The sequence below is a fragment of the Rattus norvegicus genome, chromosome 5, assembly GCF_021556685.1.
Source record: "Rattus norvegicus strain SHRSP/BbbUtx chromosome 5, alternate assembly SHRSP_T2T, whole genome shotgun sequence".
Taxonomy (NCBI): domain Eukaryota; kingdom Metazoa; phylum Chordata; class Mammalia; order Rodentia; family Muridae; genus Rattus; species Rattus norvegicus.
Genome location: NC_141538.1, coordinates 138,258,109 through 138,279,436, shown reverse-complemented (window position 1 = coordinate 138,279,436; position 21,328 = coordinate 138,258,109). Strand labels below are relative to the sequence as shown.

Below are 21,328 nucleotides of genomic sequence, written 5' to 3'. Positions count from 1 at the left end.
CAGAACCAATACACACACACACACACACACACACACACACACACACACACACACACAAAACACACACGCACTGGCACACAAACACACTTTTATAAACTTTTATAAAAAGTATCAATTTTTATTTTGCATATATGGGTTTTTGCCTATATGCATGCTTGTGTACCACGTGTGTGTCTGGCCTGTGAAGGTGAGAGCAGAAAGTCAAATCCCCTGGAACTGGGGTTAGACACAGCTTTGAGCTGTCTGGTCCTCTGGAGCAGCATCAGTGGTTCACTTTTGCACCATCTCCTCAGCTTGTATCTTCTCTTTCTGGCTCTATGGCTGGCACGTGTCAGGTGACACATAGAATAATGGATTCTCTTACAGCCTCCACCATGTGGTTGATTCCACTGCACAACCGAAGTTGGGTTTCTGAGTTCATCCTGATTGGCTTCTCCAGAGACCCCACGACCAACAGCATCCTCTTCCTTGTCTTCCTTCTCATCTACCTGAGCTCAGTGCTGGGCAACGGGATCATCGTCATGCTGGTCTGCCTGGACACACAGCTGCACACGCCCATGTACTTCTTCCTCTGTACCCTCTCCCTGTTGGACATGGGCTATGTCACCACCACCATGCCCCAGATGTTGGTGCATCTTCTTGCTCACTCTCAGACCATCTCCTTTGCTGGCTGCTGGCTGCAGATGTATATGTTTGGGACCCTGGGTATGACTGAGAGCATCCTCTTTATTGTCATGGCTTATGACCGGTATGTGGCCATTTGCTATCCACTGCGCTATACTGTCATCCTCAACTGGAGCCAGTGCATACAGTTGGTGTCCAGAACTTCTGCCTGTGGTTTCTTCTTCTCTCTGTTACATACTTCCTTCACCATGAGTCTGCCCTATTGTGGGCCCAACAGAGTTGACCACTACTTCTGTGAAGGTCCTTCAGTGCGTAGCCTGGCTTGCATGGATACCCACCTCATAGAGATGGTGGACTTAGTGTTGAGTGTCTTTGTGGTTCTTACTCCAATCTCCCTCATTGTGGCCTCCTACATTCATATTGCCAAGGCAATTCTGAAGATCAAGTCCACCCAGGGCCGCTGCAAGGCTTTCTCTACCTGTGCCTCACACCTGACTGTGGTCACACTCTTCTATGCTCCAGCCATTTGCATCTACATGTTGCCAAATTCTAGCTACTCTCCTGAGCAAGACAAGCAGATCTCACTCTTTTACAATGTCTTCACAGCCTTGCTCAACCCTGTGGTCTACAGTCTGAGGAATAAGGACATCAAGAGGGCATTTCTCAAAGTGATGGGACATGTTATGGTAGACCAGTGAGTCAGGATCCTGGGAAACTGGAGTTTGAGTATTGACTATTTAAGAAAGCAGTAGTCCCTGTATTGTATGTAAGTCAGCTGTCCATTTGAACCAACATAGTACTTGGTAGGTAGACAAACTACGGTGAAACCAATATGTCTGTCTTTTTGAATAGGCTACATTAAGGCACCAAAAACCTCAATAATCCCTGTGGATTATTAACTACAAACTTTCACTTGTTACTCATGATTTTGTTAACTGTAGGTTGGGGAAAACCTTCTGTTCTCTTCACATTCATCCTGATCCCTAAGCTATTCCATAAACTACAGACGTCTATAGCATTAAAAAGGAACTGTGCACAAAGTTTATGACGACTCAAAGCTTCTCAAAAGTGACATGTTGTTTACATATAATTCATTGACTGAAGCAAGCTATATGGTCAGTCACAGTGTCAAACTCTTCAACGTTATTTTCTTCCTACAAAGAAGCCATGGGAATCTTGTGGAATGGTTTGGTACATATAGTTTCTCTACCAAGGACAGCAAAGAAAGAGGATAATGTAACCTATCATTGGACCACAGAAATCAATATCATACATGAAAGCAATGAGAAACATCTAAGTTTCATGTAACTGAGAGGTACTGTTAACCAGTGTCTAGCAATATAAACAAGGTAGTATATATACAATCAGTATATGTTGCCAATACTAAAATTAAGACAATAGTATGGCTAACTGTTCAGCTTAGAGACATGACTTTGTGCATTAAATCAATGTGGTTTATGGGTAGATAAGGTGAACTGTACATTGTCTTATCAAAGACAACCTTCGACGTTAATGGACCTGGGTTCTCATCGCTACCTTGGTCGCTTGGTTAGTATATGAAAATGACTTTGGTCAATTTACTTCTTTCTGGATCTCACTCAATTACTGAATAAAATTAACACCTTCACTTTGTTTCCAAGGCTGGTTTGGACTCTGGAATTCTGTCTGTGTCCTTTCCCATGTGGGAATGCAGCGGGAAGGTAACTAGGGACTGGGAGGGAGAAGAAAATGCTCAGCAGATCCTGCTCACATTGCTACCTGACCTCAGAGGTGATGGATAATCTTGGTGTCTCTATCACTGGGTTCAGAGACACCTGGAAAATCTGTGAGCACATTTCTCAGACTGCCTATGAGGTGTTGACAGAGATGTGAAACATGTGGGTCAGTTAACCAAGGGGAAAGATCTTCTCTATGTATGATTGAAACTCTCCCATAGGCTGGGATCCCAGTTGGAAGGAGAAAGTCCAGCAGCAGGCAAGCGTGATTTTCTTTGAGAGGGTGTGCCTTTTGCCATTACCATGCCCTGCAGACACTAGACTCCAGCTGTTTCAGTCTTCAAAGTGGACTCACACTGCCTTCTCTGTAACCTAGCTCCCTGTAGATCCTTAAACTGACAGATTCATAAAGTAAGCCCAAGATTAAGGCTATTTCCACAAGCTATGAGCTGGAAACACACACCAAGTCAGATGTCTAGAAAAGAGGGTGCAGTCTCTGAAGAGAACAAATGAGGTTTTTCGCTAGAGAAAACTGGAGGGCAGAGGCCCGATTATAAAGCACGAACTAGTAAGGTCTTGATGCTAAGGAACTCATGCTTAGCTGATGCTTGTGGATGAGAAGGAGATGGCCATGGAAAGAGCAGGAACAAGGAAAAGCCTCAATTTAGGAAATGACTTCCCCCTGTTCAAGAAGCTTAAAGCTGCTGGGAGTAGAGACCCACATCCCAGTACTTTGGAGGCAACAACAGGCTGATCGCTAAGAAATGATGCTAACCTAGTCTACATACAGAGTTCAAGGTGAGCCATCCCCCGCCCCCCGATACACACTGTTCAGGAGACACTACAAAGTGAACTGCCCCTACACACACACACACACACACACACACACACACACACACACACTGGAGGATGTTCAGGAGAGGCAGTACAGGGCAGATCCCAGGTCCATGAGGATACTGAGACACTGATTGGAGGACTGGTGTATTCTGAGGGATGATAACATCAAGTATAACCATGGCCTTAGGAAGAGGTGACTGGGAAAGGGTGGGAACAAATGCTGGTACTCCCAAGGGATTCAGGCTGCAATTGTGAATAAAGACTCTTCCCCTTAAAGAGATGCAATGCCTGTGGAATATCTAGGAAAGACTCTGGGTTGAGAATCCTAGGAGGAGTGATCTTTCTTGATTATGCTGCTGGAGTTTGGATGACACAGGGAGAACCTGGGAAGAGTAGAGTTGGAGTGGAGCAGAAAAGAGCAGAGGGATTTGATAAGGTGGCCTTGGGAATACCTAGGTGGGAAGTTCCTGACTACCACTTAGAAGGCACTTCAATTTGCAGCCTCAGTTGTCATGGGAATTAGCAGGCTTTCACATCCAGCCTCCTGCCAGGCACCCTCAAGCCCTCCAGTGCATCTTGCTACCAGGTGGACTCATGCACAAAGCTCCCTGCCTGTCACACATACGAGCTGTTCTTTTGCAAACCCTACCCGCAGTGAAGGCCTCTGATTCCAGAGGAGTGGTCCACGCACTCATTGCTGGCTAACACACCCATTCCCTGTGTGTAAGTTTGCCTGTCAGATCCAGAGTGGTCTAGCCTGGTTAATTCCCAAATTTCTGTGTCAACTAGAGCCTGAGGCACACACCTGTGGGGGGATTTTTAGTTAATTGGATCATGTGAGGTAGGAAGATCTTACTCAAAGCAGAAGTACCTACCTGAAATCTGAGGCAAACCTCCTCTGGGCAGCCTGTAGAAAGGACAAGAAAGAAAATTTTGCTCTTTGTTTCCTTGCCCTCGCTCTTGCTGTACTGGTAGTACAGCATACATCTTTGGGATTCTGACACATACTGAAGGCCAGCTGAGACACCCAGGCTTGTGGACTGAAACAACTGGATGCTTGGACTGTCCACTGGGAGACCGTCATTCTTGGACTAACTGGATCACAGCATATACTGCCTTCTGAAGTACCTACCTAACCCTTCAGCTTCCTGCCATTCTATAGTCATTTTAACTGTGTCAAGAGACCATTCCATCATTCTGTCAGATCAGCTGCTTCAGGGTGGTGGGTAACCTGGTAAGACTGGTGAATTCCGTGAGTATAGGCCCACAGTTGCACCTCTCTGGCTGTTAAGTGAGTTCCTTCTTGGGAAGCCATGCTGTGTGGAATACCCTGATGGCAGACAAAACATTCCGTAAGTCCACACATGATGCTTTTCACAGAAGCATTTATGTGTTGGAAAGGCAAATCCATTGCCAATGAAATCAACTGGCCAGCAGGTATTAACTGGATTCTGTAGCTCTGTCTCTGGCTAACTGTACTAGCTAATTGAAGCTTGTCAACTCAAATTATGGTGTTTGTGCTTAAAAGCTTACCCAGAGAAAGGCTTGGTGCTACACTGGGATTCTGAATACCCAGTATAGTTACTGGCTGGCTAAATAAGACTTTCTGTTGCCTTAACCCCCATGTCCCAGGTCTTCTCTGGTGGATACCCTAAATGTCTGGGCTCAGTGTTGATCTCTGCAGGAGCTGAAGCTGGGTCAGCTTTAATGAACAATATGGAAGTTCATATTGTTGTCTTTGAGCTTCTACTTCCTGGTCCTTGGGTCCCATTTATTATCCATACATGCGTATATGTATATATGAATATGTATATTTCTTTATCTATCTATATCTACATCTATATCTATATATACTTTTTTCAGAAAGAGCCTCATGTAGGCTGGCCTTGAGTCTTCCTGTCTTTCTCCCAAGTTCTTGCATCACTGATGCCTAGATGTTAATACCTACCTAACCCCCCCCCCTCTCCTCTCTCCTTTCTTTCTAATAGACTAGGTAGTTTCTTCCTCTTGATTGGCACAATTTCCCAAACAATTGAAAACATCATCTTTATGTTCCTGAAGGGAGATTGGTTGGAACTTATTAAACTAGTTTGCACAGAGGTTAGGGGCTCATAGCTAAAACCCTACAGTTACTATGCAAACGAAATTGGATTCAAACTCTGCTGTGTACTCATCATCTCTTCCCATCACCACCCAAAGTGTTCAACACCAGGGCATCCCTCACCCCACGCATTCACTCTCAGTCTGACCTTAGTCTTGGCCTAAACTCTTCTCCTCAAAGCTTGTATTTGAAGTCCCTTTTTCTAAATGTATGGTCCATTCCAAATGTCTTCACTTCGTTTTGCTGAAGGAGAAGCCTAAACTCTACGCTCGATGGCTGGGCTGACTAAATCCACTGATTTCAGAGACCACACAGCTGGGCACTACATCGTTAGCTTCCCACTAACTTTGGAGTAGGTGATGTCTCTGTCATATGAGTTAGGGATACTGGATAGCATAATCAGCCTCTGGTTTTTCTACCACTTTTCCTGTCTTTGAGATTTGGTGCCAGGCTTTATCAACCAGTCTTTCTGTGTAGTCCCTGCCGTCTCTCTCCCATTGATCTAGCATCTCTCTTCAAGTCCACTTCCTTACTGCTTCTAAAACACATCTCCTGTCACCATCTTCAGTGACATCCAATTGGACAGAATCAGTATCATCTTTATCAAAGTCTTCATTGCTTTTTTATGAATACTATTGACTAATAGATATTCGATAATTCTGATTGAGCACAGAAATCGGAGAATGTCTCACTGAGGCATGTTTTGGAAGAACCTGCCATGCCTATGTGTTGATGTTTCAAGATCTCGAAAGCCACAGCTGACGGGGCAGAAAAAGTCTGAGGTGCTAGTATAGATTATGGAATGCAAAAGATTAACAAGTGCTGGGAACACCTTTGCCTCCTGCCTCCTGCTGGTGGAAAGAGCGAGTAAAGTGTCCTGAAAACCCTCTGTAAATCCAGCCTGTCTCCCTGAGTGTGACTCAGGACCGTATACAGCAAACCTGCCTATGCCTTCCTTAAGGTATAAGGGACCCTACGGAGCCATAAGCTGGGCGTTTGTACTGCTAAAAACCATCCATCCGTCTTCCTACCCCAGCCTTCCTGGGATTACAGGCATACCCAACCGTACCTGCTGCCTCGGCAAGTGCTAAAATTAAATATTGTAATAACATAACTGCTACTCAGTTCAGATTTGTGCAAATGTTTATTAAAAGCTGCACCAGTGGGCTATTAATGGTGAAACCTTTGAGCAGTTCTAGCTGATTGTCTCTAGTGTGTCTTCAGGCAACAGCTTGAAGGACTGCCATGTTTTCTTCAGGGCTTCATAGACTGAGCTGACGAGTTTCTAACTAAACCCACAGCAGCCTGAAGTACAAACAAATGCTAAACTTGCCCTTGAGTCTTCCTTTCTCATGGGCAGAATGGCTGCTCTCCCTGGGCTGAGATAGCCTTGGATGTTGCTTGACAAGTGGGATGTTAGGAACAGACTAGAACAGTGATGTTTCTGTAGAGATCCCATATGCCAAGCATCTTTCAGAGTCCTTTACCTATTTTAACTTCTCGCAACAATCCTGCAAGGTGGTTTGCTATAATTATTACTATTGGTGCAGTTTTACAGACAAGGCATCAACCTGCAAAGTCCGAGCTTATAATCATGATGATGTCATTGAGATGATGTCATCTGGGAACCGAGAAACACCACAGCAGGGCATCTGCTGAGGGATCTGGAGCGTCATATATCCTGAGGCCCTGGACAGCGATGCATCGACAATGACCATATATATTAAACCTAATGTGATGTCTAATATTGTCAACTTCATGAGATCTAGAATCACGCAGGAAACAGCATCTGACCATGCCTGAGAGGGCTTATCTAGATTGGGAGGGGAAGACACACCTAAACTGTAGATAGCACTATTCTAAAGACCAAGGTCCACTAAAAACCAGGCTGGGTCTGAGCTTTCATTTTCTTCTTGCTTCCTGACGGTGCCTACTAAATGAGCAGCTGCCTCAGGCTCCTACCACCCTCATTTGCTTCCCCACAATGACAAGTCATATCCTAGAAATAAAAGTCAATATAAACCTGCCTTCCTTTGGTTATTTCTGTCAGGGGATTTTGCCACCATGAAAGGAGAAGTGAGGTCACTTTTCCCTTTCTCTGAAAACTGTTTTTGCTCCTGATGGCAATGAAATAAAGTTATTGATTCCGAGTCCTCTGGGTTATCTCGTCTTAGCATCTTGAGTAGATTTAGTATGCCCAGTAATCACTCAACAGCACATGTTAATGATACTTCATTTGTGTCTGAGCCTCTGCTGGCCCAGGATACAGAAATGAGTCAGACACTTGACGCTCTGTCTCCACATTAATTCCCTTGATGCTTGAGAATAGCCCACCTTCTAGAACATCAGCAGGTCATAGTAGGAATCCGCCTTTGCACATTGTACCCTTTAACCCTCAGTGAATGGTTTTTGCCCATCCTCTGTGTGAGGAGGAGTAATAAGGTGGGAGGGCCACAGGCTGTCCTTTCAGGTGCTGTTGCGGCCTTCTGTGTTTGAAGGGCCTCACTCAGTAGCTCCTCCCCAGCCTGTTACTTTGAGGAAAGCCCTCTTCACATCTTTGTTTCTGAGGCTGTAGATTATAGGGTTGAGGAAGGCAGAGATGACATTGTAGAACAGAGCCAGTTTCTTGTCCCTCTCTGGGGAAGCATTGGCCCCGGGGTTCATGTACATAAACATGGCAGGTCCACAGAACATGGTGACCACGGTGATATGAGAGGCACAGGTGGAAAAGGCCTTCAGTCGACCTTGAGCTGAGCGGATTCTCAGAATGGTGGCAAAGATGCAGACATAAGAGGCCAGGATGAAGGAAAGAGGAACCAGGAGAAGGATAAAACCTAGGATAAAGTCTATCCGGTCATTGAGGGATGTGTCTGCACAGGCAAGCTTCAGAACAGCAGGGACCTCACAGAAGAAGTGATTGATCTCATTGGGGCCACAGTAGGGCAGCCTCATAGTGAAGACAGTGTAGATCAGAGAACAGCTGACACCCCATAGTCCACAAAAGACTACCATTGCACCACACAGCCAAGGCCTCATGATAACCTTATATCTGAGTGGGTGGCAAATGGCTACATATCTATCATAGGCCATGACAGAGAACAACCAGCCCTCAGTGATGCCTAATACCAGAAAGATGTACATCTGGGCCACACACCCAGAATAGGAGATAGTTTTCTTCTGGCAGACAAGATGCACCAACATCTGGGGCACTGTGGTGGTGACATAGCTCATATCCAGCAGGGAAAGGACACTGAGGAAGAAGTACATGGGTGTATGGAGACGGGAGTCCAGTTGGATCAAGGTGACAATGAGACCATTGCCCACAAGTGTAGAGAGGTAGAGGAAGAAGAAGACGTTGAAGAGGATTATATTAATTTGGAAATTCCTGGAGAACCCCAGAAGGATGAACTCTGACACAGAGCTATGGTTCTCATAGGAAAAGCCTTGCATTCTTCCACTGCAGAAAGAGAAACGGACCTAGTGGCACAGCTTAGAATGCAGTTAAGCACTTTGCCCATCCCAAGACCTTAATCTTCCTTAGGATTGATGTCGGTTCAGAGACTGAGGTCTAAGTTCGGGATGTTTAGTATCTCAAGCCAGAGCCTCCAGGACATCTTTTTCTTTCATTATTCCCCCCTGAATGTCCCCTGCTTTCCCCTCTGTTGGGACCTGCTTTTGCATGCTGCACTGTTTCTCATCTCCCTGGTGCAGACTACAGAAAGGTAAGAAGAGGATGAGACACTCTCCCCCTCCTATCTGAAGGCGTATGTCCAGAACCCTTTCTATGAACATCTGAGAGAGCTGGAGATGTGGGGAGAATATACAACGTCACAAACAGGGGAAGTTCTTAGTAATTTACTTGTATCTCTGTTTGTTGATCCTCCGGAAGCCTTGACACTTTCTTTTAGGTGGAGTCACTCAACAGCTCTGCCTCTTCCTGCCCTTACTCGCCTCCAAGCAAGAGCTTTCCTGCTTGACTCTAGAAGTTGACTTCTACTTAAGGCAGAGTGGTTGCTACTTCCCTGCTTTAAGGCAGATGTCAGACTGCATTGGGCTGAGGGGTGAGCTGAGCTGTAAATAAGTGAGATGAGATGCCAGGACCAGGACATGGGGTCGGAAGTGTTTTAACTAAGGTAGAAGAAGTTGGTCAGAGCGTGTATGCACCAGAGAAAGGAGAGAAGTGATGTATCAAGAACTAAGAACAAGCTCCATTAGTGCCAAGTCCAGTAGAGCAGGGCCGAAGGGACAGAGGGGAGGATGAGGCAGACACAGATGCAAGCAACTGTGCCTGTCAGAAAGCTCAAGTCCATATTCCAACAGACTGGCCCCAAGGACTCTTTTTCATGGCAGCTTGTGTACAAAGTGAGGAAGATCTAACCCAGGGGTTGAAAATCAGATGTCCAGCCTCAGCTAGACTAAACAACTGGCTGGTACCAATAACCACACCTGACTAAAACATCTAACTATACCTAGTCATGATGGTGGCTCACACCTGTGGCCTTAAAATTCAGAAGGCTGAGACAAGAGGATCTTGAGTTCGAGACCAGGCGGGGCTCACAGAGAGATCAAGAGCAGGCTGAGCTACATAGTGAATCCCTAACTCAATGCAAATAATTATTGAACTACAGGAAGCTCAGATGAGACAGCAGGTTATTGGGAAAGAGCCGAGGACTTACACCAGGTGAGTATAGAGAGGGTCCTACAGGATGAGGCTACATCATTGAGAAAGGACCCTGGTAGATCTGGGCTGGTGATCTGTGTCTGCAGTAGCCAGACCATGTGCTGAACAGTATGCTCATTCCTGGACTGTACCCTTAAGGGGGCTGTGGACAAATTAAAACAGGCTATGAAGAAGGATCAGGAGACCATGTTGAGTGGGAAAGATTTGAAACAAGAGAGACATTTCTTCTAGAGAACCAAGAGGGAAGAGAAGAGGACATTGCCACATTTGTTTCTTCTCTTGTCCTCCAGCTTCCCCTAAACCTGGTGCCTGAGCTACTACAGAAAGTCCTAGTAGACATCTCAGTGCCAGTCCCTGCTAAAACCTGACCAGAATGTGAGGCAGAGCGGAGAATGTGTGAGGGGGTGGTGGTGCAGAAGGGTGATCAGAAGGGCCAGGAATAGGTAAAGGAGGGGTCAGTCCATTCTGATTGCCTGGGCTGGGAGGCATTTCAGAGAGAACGGTAGGATGTCAGGCTCTATTCTGCTATTGTTCGTCACCAATGACAGTGCATGCTTCCTCCTAGTTCCAATGTCTGTCTCAAGCTTTGTGACTCATAAAGCCTCAAGCAGGACTTCTGAGCCATTACTGTAACTTGCCGTCTCCATCTGTACCGTCAGTAGCAGTCCTCTTGTCCTGTGCCTCCATCTAAGAATCCAAACCTGGGAATGCAGAAGAGCGTCCCCTGCTTCATCTCCACAGAAACAGCCCTCCTCCTTACACTTTTTTCTGTTGCAACTGACTAACATAACAACAAATACAGAGACGAAAAGAAGCAGAGAGAGTCACGCTGAGACATTGTTGACCAGAGGAAGACCGAGATCCAGAAATCAACCAGAAGAGTAAAGACCAGGGATGAAATGCTGAGGTAAGTGGAAGGGAGTTGGAAGCAGGCAGTTGTGGAGCAAGCAGATGGAGGTTAGGGATGGGGATGGGAGATAGGACGGGGGTGATGGGGTGATGGAGTACATCGGGTAGCACTGTGAGGACTGTATGTCTCAGGCAACCTCTGCAGCTCCCTTCCTTACCTGATCCAAGATCTGTGTGAAGGTTGAGCTAGGAGTGAGTGAGATTTTTCTTTAACACTCTGCTCCAAGTCTTCAGGGACAATGAAGCTGAAGCTTCCTAATGAGCCTTCTGTGACTTTGGGTCCTCTGGGTCCCACCGCAGCCCTCCCAGACCCTGAGCACACATTTCAACTCTCCCATTTGGTACAGAAGTCCTCCATAGACAACATTCTTGATCCTCTCAACCCCAAGTCCCTTCCATGTTCCCGATTCCCTTCCCTTTTCCTCATTTGTTGTCAATGGAGATGAATGTGTGAAGGTCATGTGCAGTAAATGCATAGTTTAAAAGATGCAGGGGTGGAATCTGGGGAGGTGGCTCAGTTCGTAAATAACTTGTTGCCCAAGCATGAGAACCTGAGTTCCATGCCCAGAACCATCCATGTAAAAGTCAGACATGGTAAAGCAATCACAAATTAGGAAACAGAGGTTACAGGATCTATTGGGTTTGCTCACTAGCTTGCCTAGACGAATTGGTGAGGTCCAGGATGATGAGAGACTGTTTGCAAATAAAATAGACCTGGGTAATGATCTAAGCTTAACATTAGGACTCTATATGTATGTGTACATACACCTGTGTATACACGTGGACACGCTACTGCACATACATGTGCATATGCACCTGTGTATACATGTGGACACGCATCTACATACACATGTGGACATGCACTTACCTGTGTATACATGTGGACATGCATCTACATATACATGTGGACATGCACTTACATATACATGTGCACACACACACACCTGTGTATACGTGTGGACTTGCACGTATACACAGTGAAGAGTTGTAAGGGTGATGGCTGGACTGACATGTTGGGGAAACTTTCCATGGATCATAAAAAAGAAGAAGAAGAAGAACACGTTCCTCAGAGGATGTAGGGTCAAGTTAGAGCTCTCTGTGCTCAGCCCCTCAAGTTTCTCATTGTCCCCCTCATGCTCTGCTGGGAACTGGGCTATGTTGTGTGCTGAAATTTTGCAGCCCTAAAATACTTTGACTTTCTGGAGGGAAAGGACTATGATTCAGGCAATGGGGGGATCTTTCATAGAGCTTAGGCCAAGATGAGGTAATGATAAATACCCTACATAAGAGCAAAACCCAGGAAGACCTGAAATCAAATTCTAGCTCTACCACTTAATAACACTGTACGCATTGGCCAGAAGACAACTCTCTGTACCCCAGTTTTCACAATAGCAAAAAGCAGCAATAGCAGAACAGGACCGTTTATAGGGCTAACTATGAGCATGTGTGAAACAGATGTGGTAAACGTGCATATAATTTAGGCTGGATGTGAGGTTCTGATTTACTTACTCCCGTGGATGCTCAGAAGTCTGTCCACACTGGATCTCAAGGTAGAATAGGGAGATGATGCCATGGATTGCTAAGAACCTTGGATTGAAAAAGTTGGGACTTTTGGATGTGGGGACCTTGGGTACCAGGATAAGGTGATGAAAGTTGTGCTCAGGGATTAAGAAGTCTGTGGTGGGACCTGAAGGACTCCAAGGGCACAGAAGGCATATAAAACATGGAAATGGGCTCTGAGACATGGCTCAGTTTAAGTTTCTGCTGAGCAAGTATGATGGCCTGACTTTGGATTCCCAGAACCCATATAAAATCTCAGAATAACATTTATAACCTGAATGCTGGGAGGTTGGGGGCAAAGACAAACAGATCCTTGGTGGGTTCACTGAGCCAATTGGTGAGCATAAAGTTCAGTGAGAGATACTGCTCTCCCCCAGAAAAATAGAGATATGGGGAGCCATAGCATTGCAGTATCATGGGCAAAGCTTCCCTGTCACTTTCCTGAGACACAATCAGACAGCAATTTCCTAGTTGTCTGGTTCTTCCAATCATTCTGAAATCTCTTCCTTCCACAGTGGTCCCAACCCATGGGTGTGAAGTTTGTGTTGTAGATATATTAACCTGGACTCGTCATGCCATAATTAGTCTCTCTGTGCATTTTGACCAGTTGTGGTTTTCTGTAATGGTCTCCATCTGCTGCAAAGAGACACTTCTTTGATGAGGGATGGGATCTACAGTTATCTGTGAATAAATCACAATTGCCATGTTTTAAATCTGACTAATGACCCTCACATGCCCATTGTATGACCTTGGACAGTTTTCTTGACAATATTTTTTGCATTGTTATATAAAAAGTTTTTATGTTCTTGGGAGTCACTTTTTGATCAACATTTTCAACAGATATCAATTATTATCAATTGTCTTTTCTTGTGACGTCTTGATTTTGTTATGAGAAGAATGTACTGGAAAGTTCTGCCTTCTTTTTTTCTGCTTTGAAATTTGGAAAGATTGGTGTTGAACTTTATAAGTTGGGCAGAGTTGTCAGTGAAGCCACCTGGTTCTTTAGCTCTTCTGTGAAATGAATAAATTGCTAATTAAATAATGTAATGTGCTGTGTTTCAATTTTCTGTTCCCTTTTGAAACAGTCTCTAGTACTCTTATCTTTCTAAATGTGACACACTTTAAGGCCTGACCTATTGAATCACATTATTAGTAGTGTTGCCCTATAATCTTTGTGTAGGGCACATCGTGACAGTCCCTCTTTCATTGCAAATTGTAGTAATTTATCTCTTCTTCCTTCTTTTTCTATGACTAGTCTCATATTTCTTAATTTCATTGGTCATTTAAAGAGACTTTTTTAAAATTTTCATTCATTTCCTCATGTGTTTTCTACTCCCCATTTCATGTGTCTCTATTTGGACATTTGCCTTCCTGCTAACTTGCTTCTTGTTTTGTTCTCTTTTTTGTTTGACTGATGAAATAAATTCTCACAACCCAGGATGAGCCTCAGATTCCTGGAAATTCTCCTGCTTTGGGACCCCTGGTACTGAACTTTCAGACATGAACCACCACACCTTAAGGGTCGTGAACTAATGTTGTCACCATCACCATCTTCTTCCTGTCCCTCCTCAACATAAGATTTTATAATTTAAGATTTTCCTGTAAGCATCACTTTTGTTGAAATGGGTGTTATTCGTGTCTTGCAACATTTTACTAATTTTAAAAAATTAGTTTTAGGAGAGTTTGTTTTTAATTTTTACAAATTTGTGTATTATATGTAAATGGTTGTTTTATCTACATGTACATCTGAACACCAGAAGAGGACATCAGATCCCATGGAATGAGAGTGATAGATGGTTGTGAGCCGCCAAGTGCTGGAAATTGAAGGATAGCCAGTGCCCTTAACCATTGACGCATCTCTCCAGCCCCCATTAAAAGTTCGACTCTTTTTCTTTCTTTGTTTCCTTGTTTCTTCCTTCCTTCCTTCCTTCCTTCCTTCCTTTCTTCCTTCTTTTTTCTAGAGGATGTCTCTATAGCTCTGACTGTCCTGGAACTCACTATGTAGACCAGAATAGCCTCAAACTCACAGAGATCCACCTGCCTCTGCCTCCAAGTGTTGAGATTAAAAACATGTACCACCAATGCCTGGCTGGGCTGTGGGGTTTTTTTTTTTTAATAATAATTTTACTTTGTTGTTGTTGTTGTTGTTGTTGTTGTTGTTTAGTTCTATTTTGTTTCACCATGAACTAGAGCAAAGACATCCAAGCCATTCACATTTGAGATAACTTTATGCAAACATATGAATACATATTAGCAGTTCTTTCTTTTTAAGGGATTCAAGGCCAAGATGCATGTCATACTCTGTAAGATGGCTTTCCTTCTTTTAAATGTTTATTGGAAGTAGATTCTTCTCTTGTACAATAAATCCCAACCACAGTTTTTTTTTCCTTCCACTCCTCCCAACTCCCCACTCCCTCCCTCCTGTTCCATTCCCCTTCTTCAGAAAAGAGTGGGCCTCTAAGAAATAACAGTCAAACATGACAAAACAAAATTCAATAAGACAGGGCAAAATCCCTCATATTGAGTCTGGATAAAATAACCCAATAGGAGGAAAAGAGTCTCAAGAACAGGCAAAAGAGTCAGAGATACACCTGCTCCCACTGGTAGGAGTCCCACAGAGACACCAAGGAAACAACCATAACATTTACATAGAGGACCTGGTGTAGACACATGCAGACCCTGTGCTTGCTGCTTCAATCTCTGTGAGCTCATATGCACCCTGCTTAGTTGATTCAGTGGTCCAAGTTCTTCTGGTATACTCCATTCCCTCTGACTTAACAACCTCTCCTTTCCCTCTTCTGTGGGGTTCCCTGATCTCTGAAAGGAGGTACCCAATGAAGACCCCCAATTTAGACTCCTCCATAGTGTCTGGTTGTGAGTCTCTGCATCCACTCCCATCTGCTGCTGGAGGAAACCTCTCTGATGATGACTGGACAAAGCACCAATCTATGAGTATAGCAGAATAACATTAGAAATTATTTTGTTTTGTTTTATTTTGTTTTGTTTTACAATACTTTTGCCAGTTCCATTTGGTTCTACCCTAGGTCTCTGGGGACTATCCAGTCTTCATTTCTTACAGTTTGATGACATTGTTGCTTCTGGGGCCAGAGTTGAACACTTTGTCCGTAGTATTAAGAATTCTTAAACTCTCTCTTCTGGTGTGTCTGAAGACAGCTACAGTGTACTTATATATAATAAATAAATAAATCTTTTAAAAAAAGAATTCTTAAACTTTCATGGTTTGAAAATAACTACAAAACATCCTGAAAAACTCAGAGTCTGTTTTATAAATAGGTGAGAAGGCAGTAAGAAACTGAGGGTAGGTATCTGGTCTGGCCTATGCTGAAATCTGAGAGGTTGGCAATACCAGAGCAAAGGCATCATGTTGGGAGGAGAGGAAGCTGGGTGAGCCTGCTGTGGGTTTTCAGTGCCTTGAGAACTCTAAGAAAACCCCTTTTATCTCTACAGATGTCCCACATGCCCTTCTAATGACCCCAGGGCATTTTTCTTAACAAGTCCCCAAGAAAAAGAGGGTGCATTACTGGCAACTCTATTTCTATCTTCAGGTGCCAAGGCTCTTCTTCCCCAGGGCTTTTCTCCTTCAAGGCTGAGTCTTTCAGGCAGCAAACCCACCCTGGAGACTTCCCTTCAACAGTTGCACATCACCCTGAGTGTTCTTTAATGCTTGGGGGACATTAGCAGCCTTGTAAGCCACGATTGCTCTCTATTCTGGAAAAAGTTGCTAATAAGCAAAGGATACTTTTAGCATTTATTGATCTTTGGGGATTTTTTGTAACATTTCAGTCATTCTTAGACTATAGTTAAAACTTTATTTTTAGTTTTTTCTATTAATTTTTTATTGTTTAAAAATGTATACAATATATTTTGATCCTATTCTTTCTCTTCCAACTCCCTACCCACCCAACTTCATGTTCTTTCTCTCTCAAAAAGATCAAAACAGACAAATAATATTAATTAAGACAGAAAAGAAACACACACACAGCTCACAGCACACACCCGTAAAACTTCTTTCAAACCAGTTAAGAGAACTTGGGATGTTTTTAAATTTAATCTTGTGTTTATGCGACAAATGATGATTTAAAAGTTTTTGCTTGTGTTTCTTTTTGGTAAGCAATTTAATAGTTTTCTTGAAACTAGAATGATAGAAAAATATTAAGAATGGATTTTTAAAAAGAATGGATTTAAGTTTTTTCATTTCATATATATGAATGCCTTGCTTTCTCGCATATTTACGCCGTGCATGCCTGCCTGGTGCCCTCAGGGGCCAAAAAACGGCATCTGATCCCCTGAAATTGAGTTACAGATGGTCATGAGTCACCATGGGAATTGAAACTAGGTCCCCTGCAAGAATAGCAAGTGTTCTAAACCACTGAGTCATCTGTCCAGCCCTTGATAGAAATTTGACTTGGTTTGAAGCACCAGAAATGGTTTGTTTCCTGATTAACATGGCAGCTGATGTTATGACTGTGTCCCATTAAAATATCTCTCCCTCCCCATCCCCAACTCTCTCTCTCTCTCTCTGTCTCTCTCTGTCTCTCTCTGTCTCTCTCTCTCTCTCTCTCTCTCTCTCTTTCTCTCTCTCTCTGCTGAAAGCATGACTCTGTATGTGCAGTCAATTACTACCATGACTATCCCCATACTGCCTGACCAGACAATGAATTTGACTTTCATATCTGAGGCTGAGAAACACAAGCTTCTGTTAATAGGTTGAATGATTCTCGTTGTTTAAATTTTAAGCCCAACTCTCATTTGAAGTTTAAAATAATTTATAGCACAGCCAATAGAACATGGTTTCCACCCCCATTTGAGTTCGAAGAGGACTGGATTCTGGAGGGTGCAATTGGTTTTTCTTAAGATCTCAACAAATTAAGCCAAGATCAAAGTCCAGGGTTCCTCTGCCTGTCTCACGTCTCTCTGGCAGTAGAGGATATCACGGGGAAATCAGCTGATGAAATCAGAAGCCACAACTGAAGCAGATGCAATACAAACAGGAGAGGAGCCCATGTCAGCAAAGAGCTGAGAGCAGAGCTCACCAAAACAACTCACACCTCAAGACGAGGAGAAGGGGGAGGAAAAGGAGAAAGAGGAAGAGGAGGAGGAGAAAGAAGAGGAGGAAAGAAAACTGAAAACAAAAACCACCACCTTAGTTATTATCATTTGGGGATAATGAATACCACAAAACCCATTTGACAACCGGGAATTACTCCCCCAAGAAGTGAGGTGAATGCTCCAAACCAATGTGACTTTTCCAGTGCCATAAAAGGTCAATGACATGGCTAATTCTTGGGCACAATTCTTTGAGTTCTTTCCTAATGTACCCATTAGTAAATTCATGTGGAATGTTCTTTTTCTTGTGTCTCCCTCATCCTGAGAATCCCCTCTCATTCCCTCCAAGAACCTCAGTGAATGGAACTAGGAAGGAACTCTCCCACCGAAAATGTACTGAGATGTTGTTTTGGATCATACATGGTCTATTTGCTCAGGATGCAGAATGCTACTGTGGAAGGGCTGGAAGGGCTGACTTCTCAACCGAGCTCCAGACTCCAGGCCCTGCATTTATGACCTTAGAATAAGAACCCTTTTCTTTTTTGAGACAGGGTTTCATCATATAACTCTGGCTGTCCCTGAACTCTCTGTAGACCAGGTTTGCCCTCAAATTCATGGAGCTCCACCTTCCTTCACCTCCCGAGTGCTGGGATCAAACGTGTGTACCATCACCACCCCAGCTAGAGTTCTTTTTAGCCTTCCTTAGTTGTAGCTTTTCATTGTCTCAGCTAAACCTCAAAATTCTCTCTGGGATCTTTCAGAGCAATGTGGTGTAACATATCAGAGACTGGGCCTTAGAACTAGGCCCTGGGTTCCAACCTCTGCCGTGTTGCTTTCAGCTTGATGACACTTAGAAAATTAATCTTTTTGTGTTGCAGTGTCTTTATTTTTATGAAGGAGATATTGCACATCTCTAGAGTTAACATGTGGATTAAAGCAATAAATACATATCAGTCAGGCATCAGAAAGGGGAGATACATCTGTATTTTCAGATATCTAGGAGGTTGATTATTGAAGCTCAAAACCAGCCTAGACAATATAGTGAGACCCCATGCATGTACACACACACACAGGCATGCACACACACACACACACACACACACACACACACACACACGGAGAGAGAGAGAGAGAGAGAGAGAGAGAGAGAGAGAGAGAGAGAGAGAGAGAGAGCTCAAGAAGAGGAAAAGAAGGAAAAGGAAGAGGAGGAAAGGAAACTGAAAATGAGAACCACCACACCAGGAAAAGAAGGAGGGAAAAAAAGGCCATGTAAATCACTGAGTGACGGCTATACAAATGCAACCTTAGTTATTATCATTTGGGCATAATGAAAATCACAAAACACATTTGACAACTGGGAATTACTCCCCCAAGAAGTGAGGTGAGTGGTCCAAACCAGTGTGACTTTTTCAAAACCATAGAAGGTCAATGACATGGCTAATTCTTGAGCACAATTCTTTGAGTCCTTTCCTAATGTATCCATTAGCAAATTCACGTAAAACATTCTTTTTCTTGTGTCTCCCTCATCCTGAGAATCTTCTCTCATTCCCTCCAAGAACCTCAGTGAAATTGTAGGTGCACACCCAAGAGACAAGAGACACTCCAGACAGCCTTACTCCTCCTACTGGGTGTCCTCACCCCTTCCAATTAACTTGAGAAAAGCCCTCTTCACATCCTTGTTCCGGAGACTGTAAATAATGGGGTTAAGGAAGGCAGAAATGACATTATAGAACAAGGCCAACTTCTTGTCATCTTCTGGGGAGGCTTCAGAGCCAGGTCTCATGTACATGACCATGCACGGAACACAGAACATAGTGACCACAGTGATGTGTGAAGCACAGGTGGAGAAGGCCTTCATCCGTCCTTGGGTGGAGCGAATCCTTAGAATGGCTATAAAGATCCGAACATATGAGGCCAGGATGAGAGATAATGGGATCAGAAGCAAGATGAAGCCCAGGATGAAGTCCACTTGGTCATTGAGGGATGTGTCTGCACAGGCTAACTTCAAGACAGCGGGAATTTCACAAAAGAAATGATTGATCTCATTGGGACCACAGTAGGGAAGAGTCATTGCAAAGACTGTGTAGACAAGGGCACAGATGAGGCCACAAAGGGCAGAGCTGGTCACCAGGGCTATGCATAAAGTTTGACTCATCTTGACTCCATAGTGGAGTGGATAACATATAGCGACATATCTGTCATAGGCCATAGCTGCAAAAATCCAGGTCTCAGTGATACCTAGTGTCAAGAAAATGTACATCTGGACCACACATCCAGTGTAAGAGATGGCCTTATTCTTGCTTACTAGATGAGCCAACATCTGGGGCACTGTTGTGGTGGCATAACTCAGATCCAGGAGGGAGAGGATGCTGAGGAAGAAGTACATGGGCGTGTGGAGACGAGCATCTATTCTAATCAGGGTAACGATGAGTCCATTACCCAGGACTGTAAATAAGTAGAGGAAGAGGAAGAGGAAGAAAAGGATCCAGTTGGTCCTGGGGTTTCTGGAGAAGCCCAAGAGGATAAATTCTGTTACGAAGCTGTGATTTCTCCAGCCTCCACTGTGCATGGCCTTCCTTCTGAAGAGAGAAGAGGACATATGACTGTCTTGCGTGCTAGAAATTGCAATATTCATGATGGAATTCTCTGTAAAACTCACAGATGGAGAGTTGAAAGTGAAATACTTACTTCCATGCCCTAGAAGCAATCTATCCAAATTGGCCTTGCCAAGTTTTAGGTACTTAGTAAAAAATTCCACTGAGCACTTACCCAACTAACTACTCCAGTAAACACCAAGGTTCCTGTGAAAAGCTGTAAAGGACAGAAGTCTTATTTCAAAGAAACACACACACACACACACACACACACACACACACACACACACACACCACGAACAAGTCAAAATGAGGAGGAAAGTCATGCCTACTGTTTCTGGATGCCACTATTTCAAGACAAGTAGGTACTAGAAGAGGCAATGTAAAACAGACAAGTTTTTTTTTTTTGAGAAAACCTATAAAACTAAGAAAAAAACCATAGCACCCAGTTTATCCTTCTTTCTTCTTCCCCTGATTCTGTACAGAACCCACATTTTCAAGGAAAAAATCACTTTGTGACCTTGACTACCCTCAAGTGTGGCCCTCTATCAAGAGTGACAGTGTATTTATTTCTAATCTGTATACTCATCAAGTTGCTTTTGAATAAGGTTTTCCTGACACTTTTCAAATTAAACAAAACAAACAACCCCCCAACTTTTGTTGCTTTAGAAGCTCTGTTGCCTCATCCTACCCTCCTAACCCTTCCTTCAATGATACAGCAAAACAAATTAACATACAGCGATAACCACCAGGTCTCTAATTTTGAGAGCCAGAGAAGGGTTCTATCTTCTAATATTTCTCAAAATGATGAGGGTCGTGGACTTGGGAAAGGAACTGCTGTGTGTCTGGACACTGTTCTTAAGCAGCAGGGGGAAGTCCTCCACAGTTCTGCCTCTCACAGGAGAGGTGAGGGGTGGGCATAGGTGGATCTTCACTTTAATGTGGACTCAGTCCTCAATGAGAGATTGGCAGCCTCAAAACAGAGGATGTCCCTCACCAGACTCTCACTCTCTATCCCCTTGGCAGCTCTTACATGTCTGCTACAGGATGCTACCACGGGGTCGTTCCATCTTTTCTAGGCTCTGAAAAAGGAAATGGCCACTTATCAAGCACACTGTAAAGAGTGCTTCACTAAGCATGATCAGCTTGTCACCACAACCCACTGAGGTCAGAACCACTTTTTTTTTCCTTTAGAGAATTGAAGATTCAAATTTGAAAGTTAGTACATGGTAGAGCCAGG

At 43.9% G+C, this 21,328-nt stretch overlaps 3 protein-coding genes across 5 annotated transcripts in view; 1 reads left to right on the top strand and 2 right to left on the bottom strand.

Annotated features, from left to right (window-relative positions):
* The first annotated feature begins 374 nt into the window (after positions 1 to 374).
* Or10ak14b (olfactory receptor family 10 subfamily AK member 14B) lies at positions 375 to 1,322 on the top strand. The gene is given in 1 exon segment (NM_001000822.1): positions 375 to 1,322. A coding segment is annotated over 1 exon segment (948 nt).
* A 6,457-nt stretch (positions 1,323 to 7,779) lies between these two features.
* Positions 7,780 to 11,412, bottom strand: Or13p5 (olfactory receptor family 13 subfamily P member 5). Of its 2 annotated transcripts, XM_087550218.1 has the most exons (2): positions 11,398 to 11,412; positions 7,780 to 8,706 (listed from the first exon to the last, which is right to left on the bottom strand). In XM_087550218.1, exons 1-2 carry the CDS (start codon positions 11,410 to 11,412, stop codon positions 7,780 to 7,782), a joined length of 942 nt encoding a protein of 313 aa, XP_087406344.1.
* A 6,949-nt stretch (positions 11,413 to 18,361) lies between these two features.
* Or13p8b (olfactory receptor family 13 subfamily P member 8B) overlaps positions 18,362 to 21,328 on the bottom strand; it is a 31,402-nt gene continuing 28,435 nt past the window's right edge. The window contains exon 2 of one of the 2 annotated variants that reach the window (XM_087551541.1): positions 18,362 to 20,073. In XM_087551541.1, coding sequence (XP_087407667.1) covers positions 19,116 to 20,063 — 948 coding nt within the window. In that variant the 5' untranslated portion in view covers positions 20,064 to 20,073 and the 3' untranslated portion in view covers positions 18,362 to 19,115. The remainder of the gene's footprint in view (positions 20,074 to 21,328) is intronic. The other variant, XM_087551542.1, reaches the window with a different exon arrangement.